General features: G+C 45.1%; 1 protein-coding gene across 8 annotated transcripts in view; it reads left to right on the top strand.

The window, feature by feature from the left end:
• Positions 1 to 13524, top strand: part of UTRN (utrophin) — a 1025654-nt gene that overhangs the window by 534771 nt on the left and 477359 nt on the right. The window contains exon 1 of one of the 8 annotated variants that reach the window (XM_075339519.1): positions 3309 to 3926. The exons of the other annotated variants lie outside the window; for them this stretch is intronic. Coding sequence (XP_075195634.1) covers positions 3783 to 3926 — 144 coding nt within the window. The 5' untranslated portion in view covers positions 3309 to 3782. Of the gene's footprint in view, positions 1 to 3308; positions 3927 to 13524 lie in introns of those variants that run through there. 8 annotated transcript variants of the gene reach the window in all.

Here is a 13524-nt window from a genome sequence, read left to right as displayed (position 1 = left end):
TTATTAACCTCCATCATCCTGCATGTCCGGCGTAATCCACACCGCTTCAGCTCTGCTACATAGCCAGCGGCCATAGAGCACGACTGCAGGCTGTGTAGACAATGACAGCCGCGATGACTGCACGGCAAGCAGATACTGTCACAGGCTGGGGGCGCGTCTGCCTACAACCAATCAAAGACAAGAGGATGCCGGTGGGCGGGAAAAACATGGAAAACTGTGTGTATATGATGCACAGTACAGGAAGTGAATGCGCGACCCGGAAGCAGTGTGCCGCCATGACACCGAGTCTCGGTAAGTATGAAACGCTGTTTTATTTCTGGTTTTCTTTATTTTTCAATTATTTTCCCCTGTGCCGGATCCTGATCATGCACCCGGAATTCAAGATCCGAATGCGGCACCCGGAAATCTTTGAAACAGCGCGGATCCAGATCTTTACAATTCGGATCCGCTCAGCCCTAATTATTATTACCACTACTACATATTGGGATTGTATCCTGAAGGATCTTGAAGATGGGAATACCCCTTTAAGGTCATTGCTTCTTTGTTAATTGTACAGACAGGGAGATTTAGCAGATTCTCCGATATAGCTAGAATTCTCCCATGATAGCCATACCACATCCCGTATGCTGTACAGTAAAGGCCCAGTCACACTAAACAACTTACCAGCGATCCCAACAACGATCCAACCTGATAGGGATCGCTGGTAAGTTGCTAGGAGGTTGCTGGTGAGATGTCACACTGCGACGCTCCAGCGATCCCACCAGCAACCTGACCTGGCAGGGATCGCTGGAGCGTGGCTACACGAGTTGCTGGTGAGCTCACCAGCAACCAGTGTCCCAGCCCCCAGCCAGCAGCGCCGCGTGGAAGATGCTGCGCTTGGTAACTAAGGTAAATATCGGGTAACCAACCTGATATTTACCTTGGTTACCAGCGCACGCAGCTACACGTGCAGAGAGCAGGGAGCAGCGCACACCGCTTAGCGCTGGCTCCCTGCTCTCCTAGTTACAGCACACATCGGGTTAATTACCCGATGTGTGCTGCAGCTACATGTGCACAGAGCAGGGAGCAGCGCACACCGCTTAGCGCTGGCTCCCTGCTCTCCTAGTTACAGCACCCATTGGGTTAATTACCCGATGTGTGCTGTAGCTACATGTGCACAGAGCAGGGAGCAGCGCACACCACTTAGCGCTGGCTCCCTGCTCTCCTAGCTACAGTACACATGGGGTTAATTACCCGATGTGTACTCTGCTACACGTGCAAGAAGCAGGAGCCGGCACTGACAGTGAGAGCGGAGGAGGCTGGTAACAAAGGTAAATATCGGGTAACCAAGGACAGGGCTTCTTGGTTACCCGATATTTACATTGGTTACCAGCGTCCGCAGAAGCCGGCTCCTGCTGCCTGCACATTTAGTTGTTGCTCTGTCGCTGTCACACACAGGGATATGTGCTTCACAGCGGGACAGCAACAACTAAAAAATGGCCCAGGACATTCAGCAACAACCAACGACCTCACAGCAGGGGCCAGGTTGTTGCTGGATTTCACAGTAAGCAAAATCACTAGCAACATCGCTGCTACGTCACATAAGTTGTTCGTTAGCAGCGATGTTGCTAGCGATGTTGCTAGCGATGTTGCTTAGTGTGACGGGGCCTTTAGTCTTGCCTGGTCCTTGATTAGATTACTTGACCTACATCTAATTGCTAATGGGCTGTCAGAGCTTCAGCATGTAGAGACCCCGATTTTACCACCCACTGATGTCCTGAACAAAGCTGATTTAAATGCTGAGCAAAATCTACAATCCTTGATGCTTTTTCGTTGCCAGCTCAGACCAGTATTATGATAATGTTAACACATGGTTAGAGAGGCATGAATTATATAACTGCAGAGAAGTAATATGATTATTATTTCACTGGACGATGGGTTGGAGATCAGAAACCTATCAGTTTTGCAGTCTGTTTCACTAAGGGCAGATGCTGTATTTTCAGTTTGAGTGCAATCCAACAAAACATTGTATCTCGCTCAGACTAATATTAGCCTATGGGGCCATGCACATGTCACATTTTTTCCTTGAACAGAGTCTGTCTGAGGAAAATATCGCTGCATGCCTGAGTATGAGGAGATATTCGGATCAAATTCGGCCGTGCAAGTCAATGTGTGCGTGGAAATCATCGGACTACTGCGATTTCCACCCACTAACACAATGGAGACGATGGAGGCATTTTGTTCTTTATCTTCTCTTCACAGTGTGCTCCCATTTCCACATAGTGACACAATGGAGAAGATGGAAAACTTTTGTTCTCCATCTTCTCCTCACACTATGCTCCGATTTCCACGTAGTGACACAATGGAGAAGATAGAGAAATTTTGGTCTCCATCTTCTCCTCACAGTGTGCGCAGATTTCCACGCACTGACACAATGGAGACATTTTGTTCTCCATCTTCTCCTCACAGTGTGCTTTTATTTCCATGCACTGACACAATGGAGAAGATGTTGAAATTATGTTCACCATCTTCTCCTGATAGTGTGCTCCGATTCTGTCATCGAGAGGATCAGAGCACACTCTGCTGACACTAATCACACTCTGATCAGAGCTTGATCAGAGTTATCATTAGCGTAATCAATCTGATTCCCTCAGATGAGACACACTATGGCAGTCTGCCCCTGCAGAGAAGTGTTCCTAGAAGATTCTGTCTCTTCAGGGAGAAAGGAGTCAAACTCTAGCAATCCTAGACGTCAAAAGTGACCCTCTAACGAGCCTTTCCATATGACCTAGGATTTATGCCAGATCAGAACCTCAGTTTGAGACGGTGTTTCGGTGTGATTGCCCCTGATCAGTGCAAAGTATAAGATCTGATCTGTCTGTATGAGAAGCTATAGTGGGGTTTAAGGGGAAAACTTGTCTTCTTACGGAGACTGACAAACCAATCTGGCTGTCAGTGGTGGGGAGTCTTATAGCTGCAATGCTCCTTTGGGAAATATTGAAGACTGTAATGACATATGTCTGGTGTTTGTGATTTCTTGCTGCATTTCACTTCTGCTCTTCTTTACATGAAACCTTGTTTCTGAAGACCCCTTTACCAGTTGTTGCTGATATGTGTTGAAAAGCGACAGTAGGGAGTTAATATTGCACAAAGTGGGGCACTAGTCAGTAATGTGTGTCACTAGGGTCTTTCCTCGCATGCAGTGTGTTGTGCTCCTCCTGTCTTGGGGCTGCATATGAATAATTAGCAGCTATCGTATGGCTGATAGAATTAGTCCGGCTATGTCTCAGGACTCCGTACATTCCTACAAGCCTGCTATTCACTCATGTGGAGCTGCATTCAGTCAGAGGCTAGCTGGAGGAGAGAGCACATCTTCAGTAGAAGGGTGCAAGCATCTCCTCTCCTCTCTGCCTTTGAGTCCAGAGCCTCTGCATGGAATTAACTACAATTGTAGATCCATCATCTTTGCATCGGGGACTCCTTGACGTATCACAGTCCTAATGTTTCCAATCTTAGAGTCACATCCAGTTGAATGGGATGCACAAGGATAAGCGAGCATTTGGATGAGGCAGCCTGCCTCAGCTGTGTGCACTAGCTGCCGTTCCCGGAGCTGGCTTGTAAGGATTTCATTCCAGGAAATTAAACTTAGGAGATGCAATCCGCTTCTGTCTTCTCAAGCAGTGTGGGCTTTGGTCTCCTTAAAGCGATTTTTTTTTCTAGATATTTGGAAGCGAGCATGCTCAGACAGCTGGCAAATGGTTGTCCAGTGACCATGAGGGAATGATTGCCGCTTTTCATTTATAATGCAAATTCTGAGGTGCCTCCAGAAGTGTTGCAAACTTAAAATGATGGCTGTGGTGAGAACATCTCTGCAGAAAGTTGTTGTTTTGTTGCATCACTTGCAAAGGATGGCAGTCTCCTCTCCACGGTACCAGAAACTCTGCAAGGTAAGGTGGTTAAAGGGGATGCTCATTTTACTATACTTCCCTGCTGGAAAAAAGTGCTGAACTTGTGTGTAACTACATCGATTGTAAGTGTTTGTTGTATTGAATAATTCAAGTAAAGTCAGTGGAGCGGAGACTGACAGATGCAGCAGAGTGCAATTTGTAATTTGGCAACTCATCTTTATATTTGGGGTCTCACATAGAGATACATTTTGTATTTTTGCTCACTTATATAGTGCCATTGTATTCCACAGCGCTTTACAGTCTACATCATCACCGTCCCAATTGGGGCTCACAATCTAAATTCCCTATCCGTAAGCCTTACGACCATGGAAGGAAACCGGTGAAACCTTACGGAAGCATGGGGGAACATACAAACTACTTTTCTACTACTTTTTTTCTATTTCATTGAGCCATCATATAATGTGTAATCGAAGGCCCAAGAGTTACGGTACTGACATTATGTCAGCTGTAATACATCTCTCAATCTGGTGATAACTAATATCAAGTGCGCGGAATAAATCTACCACGATTGTATCATTTAGGTGTGGGGTCTCTGTAGTTATTTATAGTTCCACACTCTTAATTTATCACCTACCCACTACATAAGTGATATCTATTAAATCAGAGTTGGTCCACCCACGGGGACCCCCATCAATTGCCATAATCCTGTACTTGTGTCTCCCACGCGACTACATCCAGGAGGACGAGCACGGAGCACAGAACTTGGCTATCTTCATCACTGCCATAGATTGTGAATGGAGCGTAGACACGTGACTTGTCGCCATTGAACTCCTCTTTGGCAGCACAGAATTGTGACTCGGAGATGACTAGGAGACAAGTCCACCACTTTGGTGATCAGAGGGGTCTCAGTGGTTGTAGTCACAGATATCTAATCATTATCTATGCAGTGAATTGGTAATAATTTTCATACCCCAGAATACCCTCTTAATATTAAATTTAATATTCACATACTGACTCCTCATTCATTTACAAATATTTACTACGTTTTGCTAGTGTTTCTTCTGTGGCTTCTTTTTGTAAGCGTGTGCCCCATCTAGGTGGATCACATTTCCAGGCATTGCTTCCGCAGTCCTGATTGATATTGTATGGAAATTAGAGCTATATTTGTCTGAGACTCTTGCTCTATATGTGACTCATGCATATGCACATGAACTTCTCCACAGTGGAATAATACATTGCACATTAGATAGATGATTTCATACAGATTACAGTCCTGGCGGTATTTGTGGTGCCTTATTACGGCGCACAGTTGCGAACGGTTACAGAAGAGATTTTCCATTTCCTCCGAATGGGACCTTATTACAGTTATTACTCTTCCATGCCATCTTTCTATTGCCGCATTATGTATCCGTTTCTGTAGTCCTCAGTATGTAGATAGATGGGAATACATTTTGGCAGTGATAATATACCCTTCCCCCGTCCCTTGTTAGCTGCCAATGCACTTAATAATAAAGATTTGTTACTTTGTTTCTGCTCTTGGTACAAGAGGTGAGCTTCGGATGGAGAAGGACTTCAGCAGTTTGATCTGTGGTGCTCATCTCCTGGAGTTTTATTAATGTGCTTTATGTGTTGTAGTTCCACATGTTGAGTGTTATTGTTTTTTTCATTGACGTGGTCGGTTGTTTTTTATCCATCCTTTGAGATTGCTGCTTATGTGAGCATGAAACTTTTATTTCCACATGTCAGGAAGGTGATGAGTATGAGTCAGAAGCGTGTCCTCCTAGGATAGTGTACGCTGCCCGGTCTAGAGACTTCTCCAGGGTCTACTGATGATGTACACACATACACAACATGAGTTATTCACTAGCTACCATGCTCCTAATCCAGATGGTTATTGCACTGAGTAACCCACATGTCTCCTTCCAAGTCAGTCTACAATTTCCTGTATACCGGACATGGATTGGGTGGGGGTCTGTACCATGGGCAGAAAAGTGCTAGTCCATTTTAGGGTGTAAATCCAATGTGCCACTTACACCCATGTGTAATTAGTAATTTGCATGTCAATATGGTGGTGTCTGTAATTAATCAATTTACCCGTCACGTTGTAACTCATGAGCTTTACAGGTATACCTTCCAATATTCTACGATGCCATGCAAATTAATTAATGTGTTTGTTTATTTGCACATATGCATTTTCCTAAATAAATTAAAATACACTAAGCTCAACTAATAATATGCAGATGATATGCAAATGATACTTATATGGAGGTACATGAATACTAAATTCTCAAGTAACTCAACACTTGCATTGAAAGTTTCAGAATATTAGTGTAAATTTATTTGCACATCTTATTCCACTGGTGACGACTGGTTTGTGCCTCCTGCACGGGAGTGGGAAGTGCCGCCTCTTACCTGGCAGCATCCATAGCTCTACTTTCGATTACCTAGCCTGGTGCGACATCATCTTTACGGCATGACGAACATGTGTTGTGCCTAGAGATGAGCAAACTCTATCTGTAAAGTTCGGAGTTCAGGTTTCAGACTCTAACCCGGACTTGTCCGTGTCCGAGTTCAGGTGCTCTTCATATGTTAACCACTGAGCATCGGGGTGCTTTGGTACGCTAGGTGCTCAGCACAGTGCAAGCCGCTTGTAGTCTCTGAATGGCTCTCACTGGGGATAAAAACAATGTTTTTGGAGGCTGTGTCATAGAAATAAAAAAAAACCTCGCTTTCCCTGCCCCGGAAATGCTCAGTTCATAGCTGTCTGTATGTAGGCGGGGAGCTGAACTGCTCAATGAGTAACCTCCAATGAGCTCTGGGATCAAGTTCAGGTCAAGTCCAGGTCCAGAACTGAACTTTATCTAAATTTATCTAAAGTCGCCAAGGTAATCTCTATTTTTGGGGTCCCTAGCCTATATGTAACCTCACCTGCAGTAAAAAAATCTTGCTCTGTATGGGAAGCAAAGGACCAAGCTATATATGTGAAGTAGGGACCCCAAAAATAGAGATTACCTTGGCGTTGGTTTTGGGACTCTTTTGCATTGATCAATACAATGGCTAAACATCTCTTATATTCCTATTATTCATAGCAGTTATGCATATTCCATTTTTCATGTTTTTTCACTTTTTCAGAAAGTTTATTGTATTTTTCAGTCTAGTATTCCCATAGCAGTTTTGCTTTTCACCATTCCCATATACATTGTGACTTGTGTGCAACTCTTTATCCTATTGTATAGTTATGTTTTTTAGTCTTGCACCATGTTCACACCATTGGTGTTCCAGACATAACATTCCTTAGTTACTAACCTAGCTCCACCTGTATATACTACGTCAGTTCATGGCACAGAGCAGTACTATATATACAAAGCTCCCCTGCTGCACAAGTGGTCATGAAGATCCTGAAGGACAGCTGTGACCTAAAGATGAAAGAAGAGCTCTCAAGACATTGCGGCCCTTGCACTCTTCATATTTTTTTAACCTTTTATCCAACCTGTCCAGTTCCCTGCAAGTGGAAATAATATAATGAGGGTTTATATTCTGAATATTCTCCTGACAGAATTGTCTGAGCTGTCCTCATATTTCAGCTCCGTGTTCTCCAAGCTGTGGCTGCCCAGCTGTTATAAACCTGGCTGCGAGCTGTAGTTTTGCAACAGATGGAAAGCCACAGACTGGGGACCTTTGTAAAATGTGTCAACTTGGTCAATTATCATGTTTTTTTAGAGTTATTGCAGTTACATAGAAAGACTTCTTAGAATAAAAACTTTTTTTTTTCTTGCTGGGAACTTGACTGACCTTCTACACTTATACCCTTTTAGATACACTAGTTTCTTCAATCACGTGCTGAGGACCCTCCACAATCAGCAGTAATTATATTAATGGTCACTATATTCAGTTTGACCTTATTTTCTCTCATGTCAAACTGCATACAAGAATAACAGAGGCTTTCAGTTCAGGGCAAGTGTTAAGGGTGCTTTACACACTGCGATATCGGTAACGATATATCGTCGGGGTCATGTCATTAGTGACGCACATCCGGCGCCGTTACCGACATCGCAGCATGTAACACTAAATGAGTGACGATCAACGAGCACAAAAACGTGAAATTCATTGCTCGTTGACACGCCGCTCATTTCCTTAATATCGTTGCTGCAGCAGGTACGATGTTCATCGCTCCTGAGGCACCACACATCGCTGTGTGTGACACCGCAGGAACGCTGAACATCTCCTTACCTGCCTCCACTGGCAATGCGGAAGGAAGGTGGTGGGCGGGATGTTACGTCCCGCTCATCTCCGCCCCTCCGCTTCTATTGGCCGGCCGCTTAGTGACGTCGCGGTGACGCCGAACGCACCTCCCCATTGAGGGAGGGATTGTTTGGCCATCACAGCGACGTCGCTGCACAGGTATGTGCGTGTGACGCTGCCGTAGCGATAATGTTCGCTACGGCAGCGATCACCACATATCGTGCCACCGACGGGGGCGGGTGCTATTGCACACGACATCGCTAGCAATCGCTAGCGATGTCGCAACGTGTAAAGCACCCTTTAGACGATGGCAGAAGCAATGCATGCTAGGATGTGAAGGATAAGGAAGTTCCGGCATCTATAGTGCTGGCAAAATACAGTATAAGATATATATGAGAATCAGTGTAGTTTCCAATCATAGTGGCCTGGTATGTGAACCAGAACTAGGTTTAACTAAGGAATAAAGGCAACAAGAATATGTTTTTGCTAGTAAGGGCAATGTAAAATTCAATGTTTTATGATACTTATTGAAATTAATAGGTATGTCTTCATATTCTTAGAGATCTACAGCTAATGGGGGAAGGGCGCAATAGAAATACATCGTTCAGTCTTTTCTCTGTACAAACAATTGTTCTCGCTGCTGGAATCTGTAATGTGTTTTATAAGAAATTTTCTACAAAAGATGGAGCAGATTGCAAATCATCTTTACATGTTTTTTTTTCTAGTGTAAGTGAATACAATAGTTTTCATGTATGAGATTTTTTCTATGTCAATAATCTCTACTGTTGAAGATCACCTGGTGTATTTTAATAGATATTTAAAGGGAACCTGCCATGATGAAAGTGGTGTCTAATCTGCAGGTAGGATGTCACAGAGCAGGAGGAGATGATCAGATTGACGGACATTTCAATGGAAAACATTTCAGTAAAAGGTGCATTTCATTCATCGAAATCCCTGATGTTTGTATTAATGAGTCCAGTGGGCGGTTCTACTCAGTGATTGACAGCCTTCCGTGTATGATTGTGCATGCAGACATAGCTGTCAATCACTGAGTAGGAACACCCACCGGACCCATATGCAAAAAAAAAAGACCGGGTTTTCAATGAATAAAATCCAAGTTATGAATCTTTTCCAACAAACTTATATATCATTCTGTTCAGCTTCTACTTCTTTATACCATTGTGTCCACAGATCGGATTTCAATGCAAGTTGTGACAAGTTGCAATGAAAGACATTGTCCACTACTTTAAGATTGATGGCCTATCCTTAGGGGTACTTTGCACACTACGACATCACAAGCCGATGGTAGCGATACCGAGCGCGATAGTCCCCGCCCCTGTCGCAGCTGCGATATCTTGTGATTGCTGGCATAGCGAACATTATCGCTACGGCAGCTTCACACGCACTTACCTGCCCTGTGACGTCGCTCTGGCCGGCGAACCGCCTCCTTCCTAAGGGGGCGGGTCGTTAGGCGTCACAGTGACGTCACATGGCAGGCAGCAAATAGAAGCAGGGGGCGGAGATGAGCGGGACGTAAACATCCCGCCCACCTTCTTCCTTACTCATTGCAGCCGGGACGCAGGTAAGGAGATGTTCCTCGCTCCTGCGGCTTCACACACAGCGATGTGTGCTGCCGCAGGAACAAGGAACAACATCGTAACATCGGTCTTTCCGAAATTATGGAAATGACCGACACTACACCGATCATACGATTTCGACACTTTTGCGCTCGTTAATCATAGTAAAAATGATTCACATACTCCGATGTCGACAGCGTCGCCGCATGTGCATCACTTTCGATTTGACCCCATTGACATCGCACCTGCGATGTCGTAGTGTGCAAAGTACCCCTTAGGATAGGCCATCAATGTCTGCTCATCAGGGGTACGACACCCCTCACCCCCGCAGATCAGCTGTTCTTGGTGAAATGCTCAGTTCTGGAGCTGCTCTTTCAACTGATAGTGGTCGCAGTCGGGTACTGCATTTCCGCCTCCTATTGATTTGAATGGGAGACGGAGATGCAGTACCCAGCCACGACCACTATCAGTTGAAAGAGCAGCTCCGGAACTGAGTATTTCCAGCTCTCTGCTACCGCCGCCAGCACCGAGATCAGCTGATTGGATCAGACATTGAGAACTATCATAAAGATACACCATCAATGTTAAAGTAGTGGCCAACCTATTAGTCCCTTCTGTGGTCTGTCTTTTTGGTTGTGGTCTGTGTAATTTGGTTTTATATATTGTTAATATTGCTCATTTGCATTCAACTACGACCCCTAAGGATCTTCTAAATGGCACAGAATTAAGTACACTGGAACCTTTGATTAAGAGTAACTTGGTTTGAGAGCATTTTGCAAGACAAGCAGAGCTTTTTACAAATTTGTAACTTGGTTTAAGAGCAATGCTTTGCAAGAAGAGCAAATACTCACTGTGCACCACTCCCGGTTCTGTCCTTTCACCACGCTCTGACCCGCTCTGGAGGTAACATTCTGTACATATGTACTGTATACTGTAAACAGTATACCATTGTACAGTACAGTATATACTATATAGCATGTCTATCAATTTGCATTTGTGGATACAGTATATTATTCTTTCGGGTAACCAGTACAGCACATTACTTATACTGTACCTCTCGCACACCAACAATTTTATTGTAAGCTAAAGTGTAGTTTAATTTGTTTTTTACTGTACAGTATTTTGTATTTGTGCACTGTAATAATTTGATATGAATACAGTACATTATTTTGTATTACTGTAATAAGTTTGTATAAATGTAGAAAATATTTTTGGGTTGTGGAACAAATTGTCTGTGTTTCAATTATTTCTTATGGGAAAATTCGCTTTGATATAAGAGTAACTTGGTTTAAGAGGACACTCCCGGAACCAATTATGCTCGTAATGCAAGGTTCCACTGTAGTTGTTTAAGTCTTACTTTTGCCTGTGCATAAATCAAAAGTAGAGGCAAATAGAAGAAACTTTGTAATATGTGTTATTAGAAATCTACTTATTTCTCCACTGATGAGCCACTTCAACCCCGTCTCCCAGCTTCCAAAACTCATCATTCACTTTGAAAATAACAGCAATAATTTGTCTTGGTCAAAGCAAGACAGACTGCCAGGACATTGAAGTCAGGATGCAGATATTTTTTAACTCTATGGAGAGAAGAGGAGAAGGGTGGAGTGAGGAGCACTCAGCACAGAGACAGGCAGATCCAGCTGCTGCTTTAAGTACTTTAAGTATATGGTTTACATCACCCCAGCTCTGGATTCACAGCCACACAGCTTGGTGTTGCTGTACGATGTCTTCCCTTTTGCTGCAGAGAAAATAGAGTAGTAATTCATCTCTTATGCGTAAGAGACATCAGAGCAGCGATTCTTCTCCACTTGGTCAGATGGGCAGTGTCTGGGGAGACCATGTACAGTAGGGTGTAGAAAAGGACTGTAGCTCCAATGTCAGAAGTTTTATAAACCTTTACGTGATGAGAATCCAAATGGACATTTACTGCACAGGGAATGTCCTTTTTTCTAGAATCTAGTGATGACACCTTTTCTAAGGACATCACATATTTAATACAGCTGCATTCTGGCCAAGTGTCCATTTCTTGGTCGCGTGCCCTAATTCCTGTGATATACACTTGTACTTGGTGTCATCTATAATACTTGATAAATGCTTCTCCACATTTTTCTGCCATTTATTAGTTTTTGGAATAAAGACACATTTCTTCAGCGCTCTATTGGGAGACCCAGACGATTGGGGTATAGCTACTGCCCTCCGGAGGCCACACAAAGCACTACACTAAAAAGTGCAAGGCCCCTCCCCCTCTGGCTATACCCCCCCGTGGTATCACGGGTTCTCCAGTTTTAGCTTTGTGTGCGAAGGAGGTCAGACATCCACGCATAGCTCCACAGATTTTAGTCAGCAGTAGCTGCTGACTATTTCGGATGGAAGAAAAGAGGACACATATAGTGTCCCCAGCATGCTCCCTTCTCACCCCTGGATGGTGTTGTAAGGTTGAGGTACCTATTGCTGGTACGGAGGCTGGAGCCCACATGCTGCTTTCCTTCCACATCCCCCTGAGGGGCTCTGTGGAAGTGGGATCCTGCCGGCCTCAAAGCTCTGACGCCGGGCTCCATCCACAGACCCATTTGAACCTGCTGGATACGGAGCTGGAGTACCGTTCAGGGACATGGCCCTGCACCATTACAGGTACTCTGTGTCCCCGTACACACAGGCACAGCACACTCCAGACTTGCTGGGTGTGCTAGTGCGCCGGGGACAGTAAAGGGTTACAGTCACTGCAGCTTTGCGGAGTGACTTTGTGTTTTGGGAACTACCGCGCCGGACGCTCCGGGAGCGGCGGCGCGGCTGGGACTTGTAGTTCGCCGGGGACTGGGCGCCGACCGCGCTTTTACGGCGGCGGCGCTTATAACTCCAGTCCCCGGCTTCTGCGGCCTAGTGCCGCTTCGTTCCCGCCCCCTCCCTGTCACTCAGGGAAGGGGACAGGCGCTGAGCAATCAGCAGCGCCGAGGGCTGGAGCCTTTTTACATGCTCCAGCCCTCTCACTGCACTCTGTCGGACGCCGGATTCCCGCTCTGCCTTGGGGGCACGCCCACGGCCCGCCCCTACTCACACGAGCTGGGGAAGAAGCCGGCAGCCATTACTGCAGAGCTCGGGGCACCAAGGCAGGACAGTGGCGATCATACACCCGCTTATAGGCGGGCGGTAAGAGGCACAATAGTGCTGACCACGATATAACTGCAGTGTATACATGTGTTGTTTTTAACTACATAGGTCGCTATATGCCCGCTTGGGGAGCGACACGTCAGCAGCAGGAAAGCAGGTGTGCTAAAGCACAGGCTTTCTAGGCTGCTTGTTTTGCACGACTGAGGTGTTCATTTGTGTTTATGCTGATATGCTATACATTGCACTGTACAGTCGCTAGTCTTAGCTATATTCTCCTGGAATGGCTAGACTACAGCAGCAGAAAACCCAGGGTGCTGGGGCACAGGTTTTTTTTCTATGCTGCTTGTATTGCATGGGCTGCAGTGTGCATTTGTACTTGTGCTTGTATGCTATACATTGCACTGTATGGTCACTCTTCTGGGCTATATTCCCCTAGATGACCAGTCTACAGCAGCAGAAGAGCAGAGGTGCCAGGGCACAGGCTTCTATGCTGCTTGTATTGCATGTGCTGCAGTGTTCATTTGTACTTGTGCTTGTATGCTATACATTGCACTGTAGGGTCACTCTTCTGGGCTATATTCCCCTAGATGACTAGTATACAGCAGCAGAAGAGCAGGGGTGCCAGGGCACAGGCTTCTATGCTGCTTGTATTGCTTGTGCTGCAGTGGTCATTTGTACTTTATGCCTGTATGCTATACATTGCAATGTAC

The sequence above is a fragment of the Anomaloglossus baeobatrachus genome, chromosome 3 (genome assembly GCF_048569485.1).
Source record: "Anomaloglossus baeobatrachus isolate aAnoBae1 chromosome 3, aAnoBae1.hap1, whole genome shotgun sequence".
Classification (NCBI taxonomy): domain Eukaryota; kingdom Metazoa; phylum Chordata; class Amphibia; order Anura; family Aromobatidae; genus Anomaloglossus; species Anomaloglossus baeobatrachus.
This window is presented reverse-complemented; position numbering and strand designations above follow the sequence as displayed.